This window comes from Orycteropus afer, unplaced genomic scaffold (genome assembly GCF_000298275.1).
Source record: "Orycteropus afer afer isolate SDZICR_OR568_19922 unplaced genomic scaffold, OryAfe1.0 scaffold00345, whole genome shotgun sequence".
Lineage (NCBI taxonomy): Eukaryota > Metazoa > Chordata > Mammalia > Tubulidentata > Orycteropodidae > Orycteropus > Orycteropus afer.
Genome location: NW_006921932.1, coordinates 841,805 through 866,388, shown reverse-complemented (window position 1 = coordinate 866,388; position 24,584 = coordinate 841,805). Strand labels below are relative to the sequence as shown.

Here is a 24,584-nt window from a genome sequence, read left to right as displayed (position 1 = left end):
CTTAGAGGTAGTTAGAATTCACAAAGGCATGTAAAGCCTGAGAAAGTTGAGAGGAGCAGGTGAAAAACTAGTTTCTTTAGCCACAAGCCTTGTGTGTATGTCATTTGTTTGATTTTGTTTAAGGACAGGTTCCCCAAATGAAAATCTCTGGCATCTCTGCAGGGTCTAGTTTGTTGTAGGGTCTGTCTGTCAACAGTAAAGTCCAGCCATGAGTGAATGGTAATGGCAAGGTCTGGAGAGGGAAACTTTCCAGGAAACAAAGCACTGGGCAGCACTGGGTCACCCAGATGGACTGCTCTGCCACCACCAGAAAGGACACAGCATGTCAAGCTGCTGTACCTGACAGTGATACCACGTTAAGATACAACGTGTGCCTCCGTCCAGGAGTAAGAAGACAATTACTTCACTCCATGCACAGTAGAATCCTGGCCACCCACAGACATACTAGTTAGAGCCCAAGACAAGTGAATTTTAAAATGATACACCCTCTCCCCCCGACTTTGCAAGTCACTCTGGCTGTCTTTGCTACTGAATGAAGCAAAATGTATGAGGGAAAAGAAGCTGGGAGCACAGTCACGCCTGACCATCATGTGATCTTGACAGGCGATTTCTTGCTGGCACACAGGAGGGACACGTAGGGAATGCCAATGAAGGCCCACTTCTCACTGGGCCAGAACTTGATGACGGGGCCTTGCTCAGGGATCTCCGAGGCAGCGTCAAAGTAGGCAAAGCACACACAGCCCAGGTAGGCAGCCAGGCAGATGAGGAGGTGCCTGCAAAAGGAGGCGAGGGTGAGAACCCAAAACACACAAACACGCAAAGACCCACCTGGGTTTGTTGGGCCTGCTCCTTGCTAGGGAACCTGCCTCTGGTGGCTATAATTACAGCCCAGGGGCTTCTTATAAGTAGGAAGATGAAGTGATCAATAATCCCCAGAATAGCAGGAGGATGATAAATCTTGAACAGTTCAGGACAAGGCTTAGGAAAGAATGTTCTTAAATAATCATATTTGATAATAGGAATGAGCATGCAAATGCCTTTGGCCTTTCTCTTTTCATATTTCTATGTTGTTTAAATTTATCATAAATAATATATATCATGTTATGACTACAAAGAAAAGATGGTTCAAACTTTGGGGAAAAAACAGAAAGTATACCAAATTTAGAAGTAAATTAAGTTTGAGCCAAAGAAATTACACAGTCTAATTCTTTCATTTTACTTATATCACTAGTGTGACAAGGGAACATTCTGGGTTGATAGAAACGTACTACATCTTGATTGAAATATTGACACAGGTATATACATTTACCAATGCTAGTCAAACTGTACACTAAAAGTCTGGGTGTTTTATCATCTGTAAATTATACTTCAACCGATATGTCGTTGTTGTTAGGTGCCGTCGAGTCATCTCCGACTCACAGTGGCCTCTCGTACAGCAGAAAGGAACACTGCCTGGTTCTGTGCCAGCCCCACGATCTTAGCTATACCTGAGCCCATTGCTGGAGCCACTGTGTCAACCCATCTCGTTGAGGGCCTTCCCCTTTTTCATTTTCCCTCCACTTTGCCAAGCATGATATGTATATCAACCAATATACAATGTGTGCATTGTATAAATTCACAAGTGTAAGTCGAATTTGAACTTAAGAAGTGTCAGGCAATGGATTCCAAGAGATGCCAGAAACCCCAACTTGTGTTTTATTTTGTTTTGATTTTTACAAACAGATATTAAAGTCCACAAGCCTTTAATTTATAGGAGGTTGGGTCTCATGGTAGATATATACAAAGTCAAATGTATAAGGAAATTTAGATGAATTTATTCTTTCAAACAAAGGAGATCTGGTGGTGTAGTGGGTGAGGCACTTGGCTGCTAACCAGAAAGTCAGCTGTTCAAACCCACCAGCTGCTCCATGAGAGGAAAATGAGGCAATCTACTTCCATAAAGATTTACAGCCTTGGAAATCCAATGAGGGTCACTATGAGTAGGAATCAACTCGATGTCAGTAGGTTTTTTTTTTTATTATTATTATTCTTTCAAACTGTATGTTCCTAAGCTATCTCCCTACAGAAATCAGGCTCCCTCTGAATTTGGATCCAACAAAGCTTTTCCAGCTCCTTACCACTAGAATTCCTCCCTGTGAGACCTCAATCTACAAGGAACATCAGAAGGCACATTTCTTTGGGTCCTTGTTATCCTCTGCAGTCACAAGGACAGAGGACAGAGAAGGAAAGACTAAAGCTGAAGCCACTGCTTCCTCTTCAGCTTTCTGAGTACATGACTCTGCATTTTTTTCCCAAAAAAATTGTTACTGTGATTTGGGTGAAAGTTTACAGAGCAATTTCATTTTCCATACAGCAGTTCATACACATTTTGTCTCGTGACATTGACTATAATTTCCCACAATGTAATAGCTCTCTTCCCACTTCCTCCCCATAGCTACTTCTTCCCTGTGTCCTTCCCTCTCATGAGCTCCTGCTCCCCGAGCTATCTCCCTGTGTATACACTGCCCGTCTGTTCTCCCATGATTGATCTCTCCAAGGATTGTATCTACTTGATGTAAATGTTCAGCCCATATGCTGGTCTTTTATTTGGCTGGAAGCCACAGGAGTTCAATTCCAGACCTGAAAGGCAGCTACGGGCCATAGTCTCAGTGGTTTTACCGACCACCAAGCCTGTTTTTTTTTTTTTTTAAATAATTTTGATTTTTGTTCCACTCTATCCAGGATATCCTACACAGATCCCCCTCTGAGTAGTTGACAGTGGTAAATGGGCACCATCTAGTTTGTCTGGTCTCATGGTCATAGGCTGAGGATCATGTGGTCTACAAGTCCCTTGGACTAATTGTTTCCATGCATCTTTGGTTTTCTTCATTCTTCTTTGCTCTAGACAAGGAGAGACCCTCACTGTAACTAGATGGCTGCTTGTAAGCTTTTAAGACTCCAGTCACTATTCACCAAAGTGGGATGTGGAACAATGTTTTTGTGTAGTATGTTATGTTAACCACCACAACTTTGTCCCTTGTCAGCTCTACTATATACCCTCACATCCTTACTAAACTTTCACTGCCATCGAGTCAGATCCAACTCATAGAGACCCCTCAGGTTTCCAAGGCAGTATCACTATGGAAGGAGATCGCCCAACCTTCCTTCCAAGGAATGGCTAGTGGGTTTGAACCACCAGACTTCTGGTTAGCAGTCAAATAAATGCCTTAGGCACTATGCCACCAGACATACAAATATGCTTATGGAAACATTGTCTGCCAGCCCTATACATGGTCATGGGCAGACTCCCCACTGCCTAGACATACCTGGTCATTCAGCCTGTCTACCCACTTATTCACCCGTAGATCAATGTTGGCCATCACTGACAACACAGTACTGTATGTGCAAAACGGTTCATCTTTGTTGTCTGTCTGTGTCTCCCTCTTCCTCAATGCCACCATGTTGATCACTCACATTTGATGCATTGCCCTTCCCTTCACCCAAATCAATACTTGTCCCTTCCTGTCTAGCAGTGTTCCCTCCCTTCCCCTTCCACCCCGGTAGCCAACAAAGGAAGTTTCTTTCCATATATAAACCTTTCCTTGACTTTTCACAATAGTGGACTAATACAATATTTGTCCTTCTGTGATCGACTTATTTTACTCAGCATAATGTCCTCCAAGTTCATACATGTTATGCTGTGTTTTGCAGATTCTACATTATTCTTCAGGGTTGCATAGTATTCCATTGTGTGTATATACCACAGTTTAGTTATGAATTCTTCTGTTGATGGACACCTAGATTGTTTCCATCTTTTTACTATTGTAAATAGTGCTGCAGTGAACATTGGTGTGCATATATCTGTTCTTGCCCTGCTCTCACTTCTTTAGGATATATACCTAGTAATGGGATTGCTGGGTCAAATGGTATTTCTAACTCCAACTTTTTAAGGAATCACCATACTTCTGCATATTGTTTTGTAATCTGCTTTACTTTTACTTAACAGAGTATCCTGAATATTGTAAAGGATAGATGTTCTAATTCCTTATCACTGGACTCCTAAGTTGTTTTTGTATAACCAAGTGGGTGATACTGAATCATTCACTACTTCTCTGGGCTTCTGTCACCACCTGTAAAATGTGTGGGTGTGACTGTCCCTAGATGATCTATAAGGTCCATGCTTTCACCTGGCCACTCAGGCCCAGAAGGTGTATTATTATTCAAGACCATCCCCGTCTCCACATCACACCTGTCCCAAGTCCCCACTCCTCTGTAGAGTGGCTCTCACTAGTCTAGCTCAGATTATGGATTCAATTTTCAAGCTCCTTTGTGCATAAACAATTCTTTTTGTTCTGGCTAAACCTGCTTTCTGAAGCCAATTCTGCTTTTTACAATGCTTCCCATTCCTTCTGGAATGTCTGACAGTCTGGGTGAGGAGAGAGCTCATGTGGGCTTTGCCCTGTCTGCACTGCACACCTGTGGGCCTGGCAGTGTGTGCAGATACCTGCCTCATTGCCAATTCCCCATTAGCAGGGGCTGCTTACCATACGCAGTGCAAGTAGGGAAAGTGGAAGGACGATAGCAGCTCACAGAAGGCTCGGTCACTGATCCAGCAGAAGAGAGCAAGTGTCCACCAGAGGCCAGAGAAGAGGCCCAGCTTAAACACACGCACATTGTCACACCTGCATGGGACAGAGAGAGCACCCATCAGCAGCCCTGGTTCCCACCTACCACTGGCTACTTCTCTGTCTCTTCACTGGTTCCTTCAGCAGTGAAGGCCCCCAGGGCAGCTTCTCCTCCCAACAGTCACTCCTTTGGTCCCGTGAGTTAAACACCATCTACACACAGATGATTCACAAAGCCATACCTCCCACCCAGGCCTCTCCCCCCTGACTCCAGACCCAACCACATTCTTGACATGTCCTCCAGATATCTAATATAGATCTAAATTTAACATGGTGGCACAGTGGTTAAGCACTCCACTGCTAAATAAAAGGTTGGCTCCATGAGAGAAGAAAAAAAATGGCAGATTGCTTTCATAAATATTACTGCCTTAGAGACACTAAAGAGCAGTTCTACTCTGTCTTACAGGATCACTGTGAGTTGTAATTGACTCAATATCAATGAGTATAATGAGCTTCTACTCTGTTCTCTTGCCCAAAGCCTATTCTTCTCCCAATCTTCCTCATCTCAGAAAGAGGCAATGCCATTCTTTCAGATGCTCAGGCTAAAACTCTTAGAAACATTCTCTTTCTCTCATGCACCAACCTCATTCATCAGCTCATCCTTCAAAATATATCCAAAATCTGACCTATCCTCAACCATCTCCACCACTGACCACCTTGGTCTATGCCACCATTGCTGGATTATAGCAATAGCCTCCTAGACTGGTCTTCCTCTTTCCACTCTTGCCCCTACAATCAATTCTCAGCATTCTGCTCAAAAGCTCACTCTATCTTCCCTCTTTTAACCAGAGTGAGAGCCAAGTTCTTACAGAGGCCACAAGGTTATCCTCTCACCTCTTCTCCTTCATATTCTCCCTCTGCTCAGGCAACCAGGGGATTCTTCCTATTCCTCAAATATTCTAAGCATGTGTCTACAGGGCCTTAGCTATTTCCTCTGCCTATATTCTACCCCCAGATATCCCCATAGTTCACCTTCTTCAAGACTTCGCTCAAATGTCACTCAATAAGTAATAATTGCAACACTTTCCACCACCATCCAAGTGATCATCCTGATCTCCCCCTTCCCTCCTTCAATTTTCATTAAGGCAATTATAACTCCTCTGACATACTCTACATTTTACTTATTTATTTACTTACGATCTGTCTCCCCAACTAATGTGTATTCTGCTCACCATAGTATTCCCAGTACCCGGAACTGTGCCAGACACATACAAGACTCTTGGATATACTACTCTTATTTGTTGAATAAAGGAATGAGTCCTTACACACTAGGATACAACGTTTTTCTAAAATAAATCTTAACATCTCAAAGGAAATTCCATAGCATTTTGTTCTTCCTTTTCACTCAGTTGCTCATAAAGTAGGTGATTTCCATTCCTGTCAGGGATGGGGGTGCCCAGAGGCAGTGGGGTAGCTGAAAGCACTTCTCAACCCTTCCTTCAGGGTTCCTTCCCCTCAGTGGATGGCTTCTAAGTCAATTGGGATTTCTCATAGGACCCAGAGACTAACACAAGATCTGCAACCAAGAAGGTGCTTAATACAGTTTTGTAAAAGAAATAAACAGATGCCCAAAGCCTGACTCCCTGGTACCTTTTTGAGCTGCCTGGTAGAAATATGAGGTGAGACCCTCATCCATTGCAGGTGGGAATGCAAAGTGGTACAGCCACTGTGGGAACCAATTTGACAGGTCCTCAAAAAGTTAAATGTGGAATTACCATAAAACCAAAACCAAACCCACTGCCATTGAGTCAATTCCTACTCACAGCAACCCCCATTGGGTTTCCACGGCTATAAATCTATACAGAAGTAGATTGCCTCATCTTCCTCCCACAGAGAAACTGGTGGATTTGAACCACCAACCTTCTGGTTAGCAGCCAAATGATCCAGCAATTCCACTGGTAGGTATTATAGCATGGGGCAGAACTTACTTTCTTTTTACGGCTGCTGTCATTATGGGGCAGCGGTAGTTCAGCAGCAACCCTGGGGTGGCCCAAATGGTGAAGCACGTGGCTACTGAAAGGTTAGTGGTTCCAACACATCCAGAGGGACCTTAGAAGAAAGAGACCTGGCCATCTACTTCCAAGAAAAAATGTGGACATTGAAAATCCTATGGAACACAACTCTCCTCTGAAACACATGGGTCACCAAGTCAGAATTGACTCAATGGCACCTGGTTTGAATTTTTCTTTTTTTTCCTGGTGGTTCAGTGGTCAAAGTCTTGACTAATACACATGAGATTCTTAGCCAGTGTCCTTCATGAGCAGCCACGTCTGTCTGTCAGTGTAGGCTTACATGTTGCTATAATGCTGAACAGGTTTCAGCAGAGCTTCCAGACTAACATGGACTAGGAAGAAAAGTTTAGAAATCTACTTTCAAAAATTAACCAAAAACCCTATGGATCACAATGGTCTGATCTGCTTGAGGTTCCCATTAATTAGGGCTGACTTGATGGCAGCAAACAACCACATGGTCCACAAGTAGTTAAGCATCAGACAGAATCACCTGAGCAGAGTCTTGAGAGTTTTTGTTTTGTTTTATAATGCATTGAGATATTTTACATGCCATAACATGCAACCCACTAATATCACATTCACTCATTTAAAGTATACATATAATTCAGTTGTTTTCAGCATATTCACAGTTGTTCAGTCACCCCACAATCTAATTTCTTAACATTTTCAACATTCCAAAACAAAACCCCATGCCCACTAGTAGTCATTCCCTTTTCTCACTCCCTCCCCACACCTCTACTCTCACTTGCTGCACCCCAGCCCCAGGCAACCAGGTTCCATAAGTTTCTAAAACTATAGATGCCCAGGCCCTCATTCTAGAGCACAAGAATAATGCAGAGCTAAAGATCTGCACTTGCAAACAGTTTCCTAAGTAACTCTGACATATCCCCCATAAAGATCATAGTACTGGCACATGGTAAGAACTCAATGAATACTTGCTGAGTAAGTGAGTGAGTGAACAAATTCAGGGTTGCTAAGAACCTTTCCAGCTCTAAGAAGTAATACAACAAGTGATAAAGTAGAGAGTTGAGATTTTTAAGGCTTTTAGAGGACTGAGACTATATCCTTTATTGTGTACTGTATTTTTTCCTCATATAATGTACCCAAATAAGTAATGCATACATGTATATAATGCATGCACAGTGCACAGAGGAAACTGAGCTCAAGGGAGTTATGAGCTTTGCAAAACATTATACAACCCACATGTTATCTACGGGAAAATACATTAGTTAATTATCTGTTGTTTTTTTTTTCTGGAAAGGACTTAATATCATAGTTATCCTAATACCAACATCAGCCTGTGTCTGAAGTGGTCTCTTTCTTCCCCTCTCCTACTACTCAAAGCAGCCAACTAGAAAGAGCTGACAGTAGCCTGCTCTCAATGAGCAAGTGCTAATACCTCTTCCATCGTTGGCCCTGCCTGTTGTTGCTGATGATCAAAGCAACTCCCAGAGGCAGAGGTGGAGAGAAATGTTTAGCTCCTCTCAAAACAAAGCAGAGCAGAATCTGAGCAAACACATTGCATAGAGCAACTGTTACACAAAAGGAGACAGAGGGAAACCTCACATAAGACACTCCACATCAGTAACAATGAAAAAATCATGGACTTAAAATGCACTTATAAAAGTGACTGCAAAGCTGTCAACCACTTGGAGAGGGATCTGTGTAGGAGATCAATAGAGAGGGAAAACGATGTGGAACAAAACTCAAAATCATTTAGAAAAAAAAAAGGGGGGGTGGGGGGAGTACCAGATTTGCTGGTCTGATAGAGCCTGATGGAACCACTGAGACCATGGCCCCTAGCTGTCCTTCAAGTCTGAAATTGAACCCACTCCTGTGGCTTCCAGCCAAACAAAAGACAGGCATAGGAGTTGAAAATGTACCTGAGGTAGATACACTCCTTGGAAAGAACAATCATGGGAGAAAGAAGGGCTGTGTATGCAAAGGGAGACTGCTCAGGGATGGACACAGGGAAGAGGTAACTATCGGGAGGAAGTGGCAGGGGAGCTGTTGCATTGGAGTAAGTTGTAGTCAATGTCATGAGACAGCGTGTGTGTGAACTGCTGTATGGAAAGTGAATTTGCTCTGTAAATTTTCACCCAAATCATAATTTAAAAAAAGTGTGTGTGTGGGGGGGGAGGGACACAAGGATTTAACTAAAAAAAAAAAAAAAAATGTGAGCGCAAAGACCTCTGAGACTATGGTCTCTAGCTGCCCTTCAGGTCTGGAATTGAACCCACTCCTGTGGCTTCCAGTCAAACAAAAGACAGGCATATGAGCTGAACATTTACATTAGGGAGATACACTCCTTGGACAGATCAATCATTGGAGAATAGAAGGGCTGTGTGTGCACAGGGAGACCCTGGGGCTAGGAGTGCATTGGAGGGAAGGACACAGGGAAGAGGTGGCTATGGGGAGGAAGTGGGAGGGGAACTTTTGCTTTGTGGGAAATTGTTGTCAATGTCATGAAACAAAGTGTATGTGAACTGCTGTATGGAAAATGAATTTGCTCTGTAAAGTTTCACCCAAATCAAAATAAAATTTAAAAACAAAAAGTGAGTGCAAAGAGAGCTCAGTAATCCCACTTCCAGGAATTTATTCTTGCAAAGTAATCAGAGATTTGCAAAAATATGTAGCCACAAATCATCATTTGAGTATTATTTATTAGTGTAAAATTAGAATCAACCTAAGTCCTTGAGGGTAAGATATGGGTAATTTGTTTTTCCGTAAGGTTACTTTTCTACATTTTTCAGATGTTCTGTAGTAATTTAGTGTTCTTAGTTTGGCTAGAGGAAGACATTAGTGTACCCAAGAGTGCTAAAATAAAATGTTTCTGGATTTAACCTGAACTCAAGAGTATGTAACTTTCCAGAGGAAAATGCTTATGCAAATAGCAAAGGCCTTATGTGACAGATTGTAAATGTGAAACTAAGCCTCAAAGCACAGATCTATCAAAGTTACAGTATCCCACATAAAGTTAAGGTTTCCTTATATATAAAAATTCACTTTCCCTGCTTCCTTCCCCTTTTTCTTTCTGTGTATGTGAATGCCATGACCTTTTTAAAACTAGTTGCTCTCAAGTCCACTCTGACTCATGGGAGACCCTATGACCATAAGGTTTTCAATGGCTGTGATTTCTCAGAAGACCACCAGACCTTTCTTCCAACGCACCTCTAGGTGAACTGAAATCTCCAATGTTTCAGTTAGCAGCTGAGTGAGTTAACTGTTTACAGTACCCAGGGGTTCCATAGCCCCTTTAGGATTTTACTTTTCTCTTTATTTTTATCACATGAACAAATCTGCTCTCCTTTCTACAGAATTAAGTCTGAGCAGCTTCACTTAGGTGCTCGGCAGGTTCTTGAGATGTTCTGCTGAGCTTGCTCTCGATCACTGGGATTGTACCTACTATGCATTAGTTGCTCCCCTCTTTCTGAAAAGGAGATCATTAACATTTTGAACCAAACCCTCAAACCTGCTTCCAATCAGTAGTCAGGAACTCATTCTTCATGAAGAGTAAAATTTGTCTCCCATACTCACAGGAACCAGGGGTAGGGGGGTTTTCCTATCCCAGGGCAGCTTAAGGGGCAGGCAGGAAGAAAGGCACCCACCTCTTTAGCTCTGCAATGAGCAGCACAGTGCAAGGAACTCCCAGTGTCATCAGAGAGATATTGTTGATGGCGGGTTTAACAAATGCCAGGCATGTCGTAACCGCAGACAGGACACAGACCACTGCTTTGAACCTGCCCCTGAATTGGTGGAAGCAAAACCCAATCAATTAGAAAAACAGTGTTTGTTCATTTGTTTGTCTGTTTAATATTAGCAAGATACAGGCACTTCAGGAGGAAGTGCAAGCTAAAATCTCTGCACTTAGTACCAAGAGCCTAAAAAACATTATATTCACAGCTCAGTAATCCCACTTGTAGGAATATCCTTACAAAATAATCAGAGATTTGCAAAAATATGCAGCCACAAATCATCATTTGAGTATTATTTATTAGTGTAAAATTAGAATTCAACCTAAGTCCTTGAGGGTGAGATGTAGGTAATTTGTTTTTCCTTAAGGTTACTTTTCTATATTTTTCAGATGTTCTGCAACAAGGGTTGGCAAATTATTTCCATAAATATTTTTGTTTTTGTAGGTCATACCATCTCTGCTGCAACTATTTAACTTTGCCTTGTAACCATGAACAGTAAGGAGATGAACAGACATGGCTGTGTGCCAATAAACTTTATTTACAAAAACCAGTGGTATATCTTATTTGGACCACACAATGGAGTCTGACACTCTCTGTGCTCCTGGGTGAACATATATAACTTTTATAACAAAAACAAAGGCCATAAGAAAACAAACCTTCCTAATAGTACCAAAAAAAAAAGTCCTATGTGTCTAGCATACAAAACTGAAAGTCCTAAGAAAAAAAATTCTACTAGTGTCTACACTTACAATCCACAAGTCTAGTTTGTGTGCTAGAATTTGTGTTGACAAGTTTTCAACATGACAGATATTAGAAAAGTAATTGATACCACCCTTCCAGCCTTCAGGAGAGGTGGCGTGGCTGAAAGAGCCAAAAGTGGAGACGTGCTCCTGGACATGCTCCTTCCTCTCCCCCTGGGACTCTTATCTCCTTATCTATAAATGAGAAGGCTACAAAAGATGATTTTGAGGCTTCACCCATGATTTAAATTTAGGAGTACAAGATTTTCCTGAAGTTTCTCTTATTCATCATTGCACAATTTGCTTTGGCCAAGAGCCCTGGAACAAATCATAGTTAGGAAACTAAATAAATTCCATTAAAAAGAAATCAAAGTTCATTGAACCTTCAAAATACAAATTTATCTCCTGAATAGGAAAACTGTTTATCATCAAGGCACAGGAAGTCATTGATCAAGCTGCCAAGTTTCTGACTGGTGTGAACAGGAACTGTAACCCTGAACCTCAACCAGGGGAAAAAATATACATATGGGAAAGGAACTAAGCAGCAAATCCTCAGGAGAACCATGTTTTCCTCCTGGCCCTGGCTGGCATCCTTCAACTCCTGGATAAAAGGCTGACAGTCCACAACTCCACCACCCTGTCACAACATGGCCCCTGAGGGGCCCTCAGTCACTCTTTCAGTGGATTTGAGGTTATGTGACTCATGCCAAGGCCAGTTGGCCTTTTTAGACTGGATAAAAACGTCATCAGAAACTTCCAAGTTTCATCACCTTCTATCCAATGGTTTTGGATTCAGGCACACATTAGAGTGGGCAGCAGAGTGATTAAAACACAGGTGTTGGAGTTCAGACTGATACATGTTCAAATCCTGCCTCCACCACTTAGTAGCTACAGGACTTTTAGCTAGTAATTTAATACTCCAAGCCTCAAGTTTACCATCTGAAAATTAAGGCATCCTGCTCCTCATAGTATTTTTGTAAGCATTTTACAGTCCTTAACACAGTGACAAGTACAAGTTAACCAAAAAAATAAATCAGTTGCCCTTGAGTCAATTCCAACTCATGGTGTTCCTGTGTCAAATGAGAAGTGCACTCCATAGTGTTTTCAATGGCTGCAATCTTTCAGAAGTAGATCACTAGGCCTTTTTTCCAACGTGCCTTCCGAATGGATTCTAAATGCTAATTTTTGGTTAGTAGCCAAGTGCTTCCTTGCTTATGTCACCCAGGGACTCCTCAGGCACAGGTTATGTGTTAATAAAATTCATTATTACTGTTACTATTACTAATACTTTGAGAATAAATGTTACTTTAAATAACTTTATTATTAGTGGAGTCTCTGGGTGGCACAAATGGTTAAGCACTCAACTACTAGCTGAAAGGTTGATGGTTCGAACCACCTAGAGTCACCTCAGAAGACAGCCTGGTGTTCTGCATCCAAAAGGTCACAGCTTTGAAAACGCCATGAGCCCTATGGAGAGTCAGCATCAACTTGCTGACAGCTAACAACATTATTATTACAGGTAATAATATCACTTTCTCAGGGAGCATCTGCCTGACTGGTGTTACAATCATCCAAAGCTCTGTACTGTACTGCCAAATACTTCAAAGGCAGCAAGCTTGATGAAACATGTCATCTTTTAAAGAGTCCATTCACAGACACCTTCCCCAGATCAGTTCCACAGGGTATGGAGGAATGTTTTGGGGCAGGCAGCTTAGCTAGAGAAGACGTACTGTGAACACACAATTCTGTGACCTGCAGAAATAAACAGAGGTCATGTGGCCAGCAGAAAGCCAGCCAGCCCTGATTCACCAGAGGGCCTCGGTACAAAGGACAGCTAGAAATATCCAGAAGGAAGGGGCCTAACAGGGTGTTTTCTAAACAATGATGATGGGCAACCCTACTGGTCCTGTTTTCAACTTTCTAACACATTATGATTCCATACTAGAACACAATGTCAGGGGACCCTTAGCACCCCTTCTTCCTGTGTTCTCCAAACCAAAATCTAACAATCTAATCCCACGGTATCTTATTATGATTTTGATTTGCATCTCTCTGATGGTTAATAACAATAAGCATCTTTTCATGTATTTTGTGACCTTTGAATGTCCTCTTTGGTGAAATGTCTATTCAAGTCCTTTGCCCATTTTATGACTGGGTTAGTTGTCTTTTTGTTGTTAAGCTGTTGAAGTTTTAGATGTATTTTAGTTATTAGATTCTTGTTGGACATATTCCGAAGAAATTCTCCCAGTCAATACCTTGTTTTTTTGTCAAGGAAATGCTTATCTATGGAAGGACATTTTCTTTGTTGGTTACCAGGGGTGGGAGGGGAGGGGAGGGAATACTGTTAGATAGATAAAGTTTTGATTTGGGTGAAGAGAAGGGCAATGCACCAAATGTGAGTGATCAATATAGTGGCATTGAAGAAGAGAAAGACATAGAGAGAGGTACGTGGGAAGTACAGACAACAAAGATGAACCCTTTTGCACATATAGTACCACGTGGTCAGTGAAGGCAAACACGGGTATATGGGTGGATAGATGGGTGGACAGGCTGAACTAGTAGGTAAGTCTATGAAGTGGGGAGTGTACCCAAGAATATGTATAGGGTTGGCAGACAATGGTCCTATAACTTCATGTGTATGATCTCAATTCCCAGGTGTATAGTGGAGCTGACAAGGGGCAAGGTTGTAGTCACAGCTTGGTCACAGCCAGCTACCCAGAGGGACTGAGTAGTTGAACCTGTGGGCTCGGGACCATAGTTGCAGAGGACATCAAGCTCAATTGGCATAACATACTACACAAAACATTGTTCCACCTCCTACAGTGGCAAGTAGCAACTGGGATCTTAAAAGCTTGCAAGCTGCCATCTAGATGCAACGATGGGTCTCTCCTCATCCAGAGCCAACAAGTATGAAGAAAACCAAAAATTCATAGAAACAATTAGTCCCAGTGACTGGTACACCATCCGATCTGCAGCCTATACAACTATGAGACCAGAAGAACTAGATGGTGCCTGGCTACTACTGTCATCCACTTGGAAGAGGATCTATGTAGGAGATCCTGGATAGACAGGGAGAGCAATGTGGAACAAAACTCAAAATCATTGGGGAAAAAAAAGGGGGGGGGGACCAGGTTTGCTGGCCCGATAGAGCCAGGTGGAACCACTGAGACTATGGCCCCTAGCTGCCCTTCAGGTCTGGAATTGAACACACACCTGTAGCTTCCAGCCAAACAACAGACAGGCATATGAGTTGAACATTTACCTGAGGTAGATACACTCCTTGGAGAGAACAAGCATGGGAGAAAGAAGGGCTGTTTATGCACAGGGAGACAGCTCAGGGGTCAGGAGTGCATGGAGGGATGGAAATAGAGAAGAGGTAACTATTGGGAGGAAGTAGAAGGGGAGATGCTGCATTGTGGTAAACTGTGGTCAATGTCATGAGACAAAGTATATGTGAACTGCTGTAAATTTTCACCCATATCACAACAAAAAGAAAAAAAAAATACCTTGTTTTTTCACTTTTTTTGGTAAAGGTTTTTGATGAACAAAAATTATTAATCTTTATGAGGTCCCATTTATTTATTTTGTCTTTTGCTGTTTGTGCTTTTGTTATTATATTAGACAATTCATTTTTGAAAACCAGGCTTGACAGCATTGCTCCTGTGTGTTCTTCTAAGAATTTTGATTTTTTTTTTTTTTTTTTTGCACATTTAGCTCCTTCATTCATTATGAAGTTGTTTTGTATATGGTGTGAGGTATGGGTCATATTTCATTTTTCTGCATGCAGAAATCCAGTTTTCCAAGGATAATTTATTGAAGAGACTCTACTTTCCACATTGAATGAATTTAGCACACTTGTCAAAAACCAGTTGACTATAGATGAGTGGGTTTATTTCTGGACTCTCAATCTATGCCATTTGTCTATGTGTACATTGTTATACCAGCACCAGGCTAGTTTGATTACTGTAGCAGTATAGTATGTTTTAAAATCAGGAAGTGTGGGTCCTCCTACTTCATTCTTTCTTTCAGCATGGTTTTAGCTCTTCTGGGCCTCTTGCCTTTCCATACAAAGTTGAGGATTGATTTTTCTATTTTTGTAAAGAAGGCTGTTGGAATTTTGGTTGGGATTGCATTGAATCTATAGGTCACTTTGGGTAGTATTGACATCTTAATATTAAGTCTTCCAATCCATAAACATGGAACATCTTTCCATTTGTTTAAGTCTTTAATCTCTTTTAGCAGTGCTTTACAGTTTTCATTGTTTAAGTCCTTCACGTCATGAGCTAGATTTATTCCTAGGTATTTCATTCTCTTTGATGCTATTGTAAATGGAATTATTTCCCTAATTTTCCCTTTCATTTTCTTTATCACTGATGTACAGACACTGAGCTGATTTTTGTTAACCTTGTACCCCACAACTGTACTAAATTCTTCTATCAGCTCTAGAGGTTTTCTTGTGGAGTCTTTGAGATTTTCTATAAAGGATCATATGATCCACAAATGAAGATAATTTTTTAAATATTTTATTGAGTTTTTGGTGAAAGTTTACACAACAAGTTATGTTGCCATTCGACATTTTCCACACAAGTTGTTCTATGACATTAGTTACATTTATCACAACGTGTCAACATTCATCACAACGTGTCAACATTTTGTTTGTGTGCTATTTGTTCCTTTTCTAGTGTTCTAGTTTCCCTGCCCCCTTATCACCTCATCTTTGCTTTTGAAAAATTGTTGACCTTTAGATCTCATACTGATGGTTTTTAAGGAGGGCACCAATGTTATCAGTACTATCCTTTATTTTGTGTGTCATTCTGCAGTTTCACTAGAAGGTGGACTCAGGATAGGCTCAGTTCTACATTTAAAAAGTGTCTCAGGGCAACAGTCTCAGGGGTTCTCTATTCAAATGCAGATAATTCTACCTTTTCTTTTCCAATCTACATATCTTTTATTTCTTTTTCTTGTCTTATTGCTCTGGCTAGGACTTCTAATAGACCATTGAATAGAACTGCTGAGAGCAGGCATCCTTTGTCCCAATTTCAAGGGGAACACTCTCAGTCTTTCTCCTTTAAGTATAATATTGGCTGTTGGATTTTCATATATGCCCTAAATCAGATTGAGAAATTTTCTTCTATTCCAATCTTCTTCAGTGTTTTCATCAAGAAAGGGTGTTGGATTTTATCAAATACTTTTTCTATATCCATAGAGATGATCACATGGTTCTTTTCCTTTGCTCTATTGAGGTGGTATATTATGTAGATTGGTTTTCTAGTGTTGAACCATCCCTGCATTCCTGAAATAAATTCCACTTGGTCATGGTGTATGACTCTATTAATATGCTGTTGGATTCTGTTTGCTAGTATGGTGTTGGGAGCTCTGGTAGCATAGTGCCTAAGGCACTTGACTGTTAACCAGAAGGCTGGCAGTTCAAACCCACCAGCCACTCCTCGGAAGGAAGATGGGGCAATCTACTTCCATAGTGACACTGCCTCAGAAACCCAAAGAGGGGTCGCTATGAGTTAGGTCCGACTCAACGGCACATAACAGTAACAACAACAACAGTATGTTGTTGAGGACTTTTTTCATCTATATTCATAAGAGATATTGCCCTATAGTTTTCTTTCCTTGTGGTATCTTTGTCTGGTTTGGGTGTCAGGGTTATGTTGGCTTCATAAAATGAATTATGGAGTATTCCTTCCTTCTCTATCTTTTGGAAGAATTTAAACAGTATTGGTGTCAATTCTGCTCTTGATATTTGGTAGAATTTCCCAGTGAAGCCATCTGGTCCAGGACTATTTTTTTGCTGGGAGGTTTTTGATCACTCCTAACTTGTTATGGGTCTATTAAGATTTTCTATTTCCTCTTGAGTCAGTCTGAGGAGGTTGCGTGCTTCTAAGAATTTGTCCATTTCATCTGGGTTATCCAGTTTATCGTCATGCAGTTATTCATAATAATTCTATCATAATTCTCTTTATTTCTATCAGGTCAGTTGTAATGTCCTCTTGTTTGTTTTCTGTTTTGGTGATAAGTTATATTCTTGAGGGTCTATCTGCTAGATTATTCTCAAAGATAATACTATTTCATTCAAATCCTGCTTCGCAGTATGAAGATTGTACAGTTAATCAATTTAAAGTATGCTTTCTCCCTATTCTCCCTATTTATTTAAAAATAAATTGTTATTGTTAAAAATTAACATAAGCTAGTTGTAAAAAATTCCAAACAGACTAAAAGTAAGAGTGGAAGTTCTCTCTCCACTCTTAGGAAAGAGTAGCCAATGGCAGGAGTTTGGTGTCCTTGTCTTCCCAGGTATTTTTGTGCACACACAAAAGCATATATCCCAAAAGAATTTAGTTCATTAATTCTAAAAATAGAATATAACACATCCAACTCTACAATGTGCATGTTGCAGGCAGCATTTTTCATAGGTATTCCTCTTCTTCAGTACAGAGAGAGCAGCCATCCTCTTTAACAGCTGCATTGCTTCTACTTCTTCTCAGAGTACCAGGAAAACTATAATGTCTTCTTTTATTTTCTTGGTATAACTCCTCCCTGGGTACACACAGATTGCTTAATTGAATCCATATTCTTAGATTATTTATCCAAATATACTTTTTCACAGAACACAGTGTCCTAAAGAGAAATATGTGGGTAGTATGTTCTGGGAATGTGTCTCATCCTGATTAGGCTGGCTCTCCTTATTACAGATATTACTAGAAAACCTCACTATATTTCTTTTTTGAGTGAGAAAATCCCAAACAAGTGAAAACCAACAAATAAACAAACAAAAAAACACCAGAAACAAAAAACCAGTTGCTGTGAGTCAGTTCTGACTACTCATAGCATCCCTGTGTTCCAGATTAGAATTATGCTCCATAGAGTTTTCACTGTGATCTTTTGGAAGTAGATCATCAGACCACAGCACTAAAAAGATAATGGCTACCCTATACTTACTACATGTCCAAACGAATACCTGCATACCACACACACACACACACACACACACACACACACTCCTGCCTAATGCTCCCTAATTTTTATTCTCATTAAGGCACCATAATCCACCCAGTCATTCAGACCAAAGATTACAAAGTCACCCTTAATGCTTCTTTTTCTTACACTCCTCATCTAGTCCATTAGTAAATCCTATTGATAACACCTTCAAAATCATCCTGATATCAATCCCCTCCACTGTTATACCCTTGCCCAAGCATCATCACCTCTTGTTGGGGCAATCACTATAATGATTTACTAACCGGTCGTCCTGACTCCACTCTTGTCAATTACAGTCCATTAACTATGGTGATCAAGTATGAATCAGACACTAAAATTCAGCAAAGGCTTCCATAGCATGAGAATAAACCCTGACACCCTTGTGGCCTACAGAGCCCTGTGTGGTGGTCCCCACTCACCTCCCCTTCCTCCTCTCCCACAGCTTTCCTGGTGCTCACTTGCTTTAGCCACACAGGTTTCCTTGCTATGCCTCAAACATGTCCAACACATTTCTAACTCAGGGCCTTTATACTTGCCATTCCCTCTGTCTGGATTGTTGTTCCACCACTCATGTGCCAGTTTGTCATACTGCAGTAGCTTGCATGTTGCTGTGAGGCTAGAGGTTACACCACCAGTATTTCAAATACCAGCAGGGTCACCCATGGTGGACTAGGACTCATTCTCTCACTTCATTAGGATCTCTGTTCAAATGTTTATCTGACTAAATTCTTGAAATCAACACTCACGTCACCACTATCCCCTTAAGCTGCTTCATTTTTTTTTTTTTTAATCATAGCACTTATTACTCCCTAACATTTTATTTTATATTTGTCAGCTACTCCTCAGAAAGAAGACTGGGCAATCTACTTCCGTAGTGATACCACTTCAGAAACCCAAGAAGGGGTTGTTATGAGTCGGATTCGACTTCATGGCAGTGAGTTTAGTTTTTTGGTTTGTTGAACTACAATTTCCCAATTTCCAGTGTAAGCTCATTGGAAATAGGGACTCGGAACTTTTGTTGATGTCCCAGTGCTTGGATAACTGGATACAAAACATATCAATGACAATGAAGATGGTGCAGAATCAAACCACATTTTGTTCTATTATAAATAAGGTCGCCATGAGTTAGAGTCAACTAGATAGCAGCTAACAAAAGATAAACTCCAAAACCAAACTCACTGCCATTGAGTCAATTTCAACTCATAGCTACTCCCATAAGGTATCCAAGGCTGTAAATCTTTATAGAAACAGACTGCCTCATCTTTCTTCCATGGAATGGCTGATGTGTTCAAACCACTGACCTTCTGGTTAGCAGCCAAATGCCTTAACCACTGCATCACCAGAGATCCTTAACAGATAAGTGCATAGTAGATAGCACGTGTTCAAAATATTTTACTGGATGAATTAATAACCGTATAACCATAACACAATGGCCATTATAATGTCCCCCTTCCTGAAATTCCAGGTTTCTAGCTTAGAGTTCTGTATACATGTGTAGATATATATGTATGTAACTCTCATCAGAAGCAACTACAAGGCAATTTGAAAACTACAGTATCTATAGTTCCAAGAACCAATTCCTCAGTGAGGCTTCTCCTTCAGACATATAAAGTGGCAGAACTGGATTAGACTCAAGGAAGTGTTCTAACATGAAATCAAAGAAGGTCTTTGAACTACCATCCAACAACTTCTCCCCCATTGAAAATCTTTCCATACTTTTTCATATCAAATAAAGGAGATATTTTGATTTTTTGCCTTTAATGGTCATATAAATTCTTCCCCAATCATATTAAAAGTCCCTTTTTATCTGTCAGTCTATTTACACTATGAGATCATAACCAATCAGTGGATACTAAAATAGTATATAAGCTCATCACTAGGCGGGGCTCAATCATGTGTTATTTTTCTTTATATACATAATTACATCAGGTACTGTACTTGTTGGTAATTGTAAAAATATTTAGCTTAAGCTTACCTGTCATTCCTAAATATCTTGGGTAGATATCTTCTGGGAAACCACATGGCCAGAGCACACATCAGAACCCAAAGAATTGCAAGTTCATCAAGCATCTGACCCAGGAAACTGAGGGTTGCATGGAAGTAGACAGATCCAATTCCTAGAATCAATTACAAACCAATAAAGAAGGTCACCATAGGAAAAGGGGCCCACAAGTTCAATATACTGCTTAAGGACTGTCCTTCTACCTACTGCTATCACAATCACCAGATCACTGTCTCACTGAAAACAAACTGAAGGCAGAAACTCACACCACCTAGGCATGCAGGCTCCACATCTAGAAAGAGGCTTTCAAGTAGGGCCCAAATATCAGCACATCAGAACTTTTATTAAGCCCACAGTTAAACACACTCTCTATCCACTGAGCCTTCATAGAAACAGGCAGTAAATAAAAGACAACATTCCCTCACTGTTAACAATTCCCAAGCAGGAGGAAATGGAAATTACACAAGTACTTCACAGAACAATGAAGGATCAAACATCTAGAATGTTTTATTTGAAATGTGCGAGGAGCTACAGTTTCACTAGTGTTCAATTGTTCCACATGGCTTTCTCAAAAAATTGCACTGGCACAAGACCAAAAGCTATTATAGAAATGAATTCTCAGAAGTAATTAAGTGATAGTTATAGCCAAATTTGTTATCAAGCCTGCATTCACAGTGACCTTCTTTTGGCGTCAAGCAAACTGAAAAGAAAACGTTTGCTAAGACGTCAGAGTAACTTTGGTTTATAAAACATAATGTTCAAAGGGGATAGGAAATGTGCAGAATTCCATTTCCTCCCTTTCAGTTCAGGCTCACAAACTAATTCACTTACCCACTACAACCAAAAGAGTCCATATTAAGTAGATGCCACTGTTGAAACATGTTGCATATTGCCGAAACAAGCACATGCAGATGGGCGGCAAAACAAAAAACAAGACGTTGCTGATCTGGGGGTGGAAATGTAAAACGAAAAGATGCATATTAAGTAAATGTCCAGGCAGAAAATAAAGCAGTTTGTCTCAAGTGTGTCCTCTGCAAATGGGAATGGATGTGGCCATACATCTAGCTTAAGCTTTTACTTTTTTTTTTTTTTAATTGCAGATACATAACCAGAAAAACTTAAAACTTCTTAAATAACCAGTTAAGGAACTCCTTGCTTCCTCTCAGATCATACCACTTGCTAATTCATGGCAACCTCATATGTTTCAGAGAATTGTGCTCCATAGAGTGTGTGAAGGCTGTGACATTTTGGAAACAGATCACAAGACCTTTCTTCTCAGGCATATATCTACAGGGGGACTCAAACTGCCAATATTTCAGTTAGTAGACAAGCTCTTAACCATTTGTACCACCTAAGGACTCCTTTCTTTGATTAGTGTTGTTGTGTGCCATTGAGTCAATTCCAACTCATAGCGACCCTATATGACAGACTAGAACTGCTCCCATAGGGTTTCCTAGGCTATAATATTTACAGGGGGAGTTCTGGTGGCATAGTGCCTAAGGCACTTGACTGCTAACCAGAAGGCTGGAGGTTGAAACCTACCAGCCACTCCTCGGAAGGAGGGTTGGGCAATCTACTTCCATAGTGATACAGCCTCAGAAACCCAAGGAGCGGTCGCTATGAGTCGGATCTGACTCGACAGCAGTGAGTTTGGTTTTTGGAATCTTTACAGGAGCAGACTGTCAAGTCTTTTCTCCCATGAAGCTGCTGGAGAAAAGCCTTTGAACTGCTGACCTCTTGGTTAGCAGCTGCACGCTTAACCATCGTGGCACCAGGGCCCCTTCTTTTGATCATAGGAGCAGTTATGAAAACACTGCAAGCTATGAAGGTTGCCCAGGCTCCTCTCTTAATTAAGGGAACCAACTACTCTTTATTTGCACAGACTAATTATGAAGCACCCTAATCTATTTGCATATATATGTTTAATGATAAAGTTTGTACTTAGTAATAGTAAAAAGTTTAAAGCAGGCATGAGAAGGCCTAGCCAAGTTCTAGTTTCCAATCATTTTTCACCAGCAAGGACACCCTTTCTCCTTGACTCACATACAGAGGAGTTTTCCTAATTTCCCCCTTTGTTGCCTTTGATCAACTTTGTCATCCTCATCAAATCCCATTTTTAGGTAAAGACCAAATTTCTAAGTGCCCTTCTAGCTTTAAAATGACATAACTTTATCCTTCAGACTTGAGTATGGGCTTAAGACTCTGTTTTGATTGTGGAATGAGTGGGCTCCTTGTAAAAGACTCTGTGTAATGCCAAAGACATGTGCAGAAATAAAAAGAAGAGCTGAGTCTAAATGAGCAACATCATGGGGAAGCGATGGGGGAAAAGGGGGTGCACAAAAAAAATTATAAAAAGAAAATACTCAGAGACAGGAAGGAGCAGATGAAGTCTACAAAGCCAAGCGACCAGGGGCTTCCAGAAGAAAAGATTGGTCGCACATGTGGGACAATACGGAAAGTTCTTCTTACAAAAGGCCTTTAAAGAACTGTGAGGGTGGGTGCCTGAAGTGGACTGAAAGCTGGGGCAGGGCAGAAGGGCTTTACCAGACCCAAGAAATCACTCTGATGTACAACTAAACAAACAAAATATGTAATGACAACCTCAGTAGCCAACGCATGCCTCTGTCACCATCTAGAACAAGAAGGATCTGGGAGGGACAGTGTTTAGAGAGCAGAGAGAAATAGGGTGGGAGAGAAATGAAACTCAGGAGGAGAACAAGATCCTTTGTCAGGGCGAGATGGGAGCATGGGCACTGCCTTTGGTTGAAACCCAGGGCTGAAAGCCCTAGTTTGGACTCATTAGTAGCAAGAATAATTTCAGAACTATTATCTAGTCAGAAGCAATAACAATTCTGCTTCTTAACTGTATGCAGATCTTTAACTATCCATTCCATTTCAGGACAGATTTTTTTAGAAGGGGATCTTTTTCTCTTTCCCACACAGGAGCCCTATGAGCTAAGGTAAGCCTGGGTAGGGGTACGGATAAATTTTCTCAGATGTCCAAGGTATGCAGGTCTCAAGCCTTGGAAACATTTACTAAGAAACAAGCAAGGAGGAGTCAGGACAAGTCTAAGTACTGCAGATGTAGCAGGCTGTTGTTCACTGTTATTATCACAGCCTTTGTCTTCCTATGGAGTCCTTTTTAAAAAATCAGAGATCTTTAACAGTGAAAAATAAAGAATGTTAAAGATCTTCTCTTGTTTTACAAGGGGGCGTAGTTGAGGACTCAGAAAGGCTCCAAGGCTGACTAAGATCAGAGAAGCAATCAACCAGTCACACAGCCAGGGCAGCATGGAGCCAGCTAACTCCTGACCTCCTGCTCCTCCACTGCTCCAAGATGATTTCCACCTCTAACCCACCCAACACCATTCTGATTGCCTTGGCTTACCTCCTCCATGGGCAAATAGAAATTCTTCATTGTATCACACACTATGCAATACAACTCGTTACATGATTTAAATGTGGTTTAACTTTTGTTACACATAGAAATAGAAGGAAGAAAAAGAAGGGAAGAAGGAGGAGTAGGGGGGAAAAAAGGATTTGTTAGAACATGGTTAACTTAAAATCTCATCTTTCTCCCTTCGTATACGTGAAGGTGTCTTCCTTGTAAAAAAGGAAATGTTACAAAGCTTAAGTCTCCTTTCTATCCTCCTCTTAGACATAATCATTGTTCTCAGACTCATACAGTCTTCAAATCTTTTCTTTGCATATTATATAGAGAGCAAGAGAGCGAGGCACATCTACAGAAAATTGAGCCTCTTGGCAAGTACTGAAATTGCATCCCTACCCAAACATCTGACACCCATCATTTAGATAACTTTACCATAATATCAGCTCAAAAGTACAAGATCATTAATCTTTTGCTTAACATATTACGGCACTACATGAAAATTACAACTGCACCTTCCTTGCTTTCACTGATGAAAATCAGTCTATGATGTGTTCAAAATCTTTTTTTCAATTTTTTCTCTTTCTGTACTCAGCAGAGCAAGACCATATGGTCTGCCTTGATCTATGAAGGCTCTCTAATATGAAAGTACTGTATTAGTTTAACTTGCTGAATGCTATCTCACAGTTGGCAAGGAAGCTATAATTAATAGAAACTGTTCAGTGGTGCCCCCCTTCAAGTGGCACTCTTCCTTCAAGTGGCACTCTGGGCATATACCATATTTTCCACACCTTAGATATGCCTCTGTGTGTGTTAGACACACACACATATACATATATATATCCCCAACCAAAATCCACTGCCGTCAAGTTGATTTTAATGCATACTTGACCATATAGAGCAGAGCAGAACTTTAGGGTTTTGAAGGCTGTAAATCTTTACAGAATTACACTGCCATATCTTGCTGTCGTGGAGTGACTGGTGGGTTTGAATTGCTGATCTTTTTGTTTTTTTTTTTTTTATTACGATTTGGGTGAAGATTTAGAGAGTAAATTCACTTTTCATATAGCAGTTCACATATACTTTGTCTCAT

At 40.8% G+C, this 24,584-nt stretch overlaps 1 protein-coding gene across 1 annotated transcript; it reads right to left on the bottom strand.

Annotated features, from left to right (window-relative positions):
* Positions 1-586: 586 nt before the first annotated feature.
* ACER2 (alkaline ceramidase 2) lies at positions 587-23,521 on the bottom strand. Its single transcript, XM_007952538.2, has 6 exons — positions 23,492-23,521; positions 20,935-21,049; positions 20,077-20,218; positions 10,285-10,422; positions 4,524-4,661; positions 587-773 (listed from the first exon to the last, which is right to left on the bottom strand). The coding sequence occupies exons 1-6, from the start codon at positions 23,519-23,521 to the stop codon at positions 587-589; spliced, it is 750 nt and encodes a 249-aa protein (XP_007950729.2).
* Between the last annotated feature and the right edge of the window lie 1,063 nt (positions 23,522-24,584).

Bases quoted from the DNA above. Each gene is read 5' to 3' on its own strand.
- ACER2 (XM_007952538.2), bottom strand. From the start codon at position 23,521: ATGAAGAATTTCTATTTGCCCATGGAGGAG. The intron at 20,219-20,934 runs GTAAGTGAATTA...AATTGATTCTAG, and splicing joins GACTCTTTTGGTTGTAGTGG to GAATTGGATCTGTCTACTTC. The intron at 10,423-20,076 runs GTAAGCTTAAGC...CCACCAATTCAG, and splicing joins AAGATATTTAGGAATGACAG to GGGCAGGTTCAAAGCAGTGG.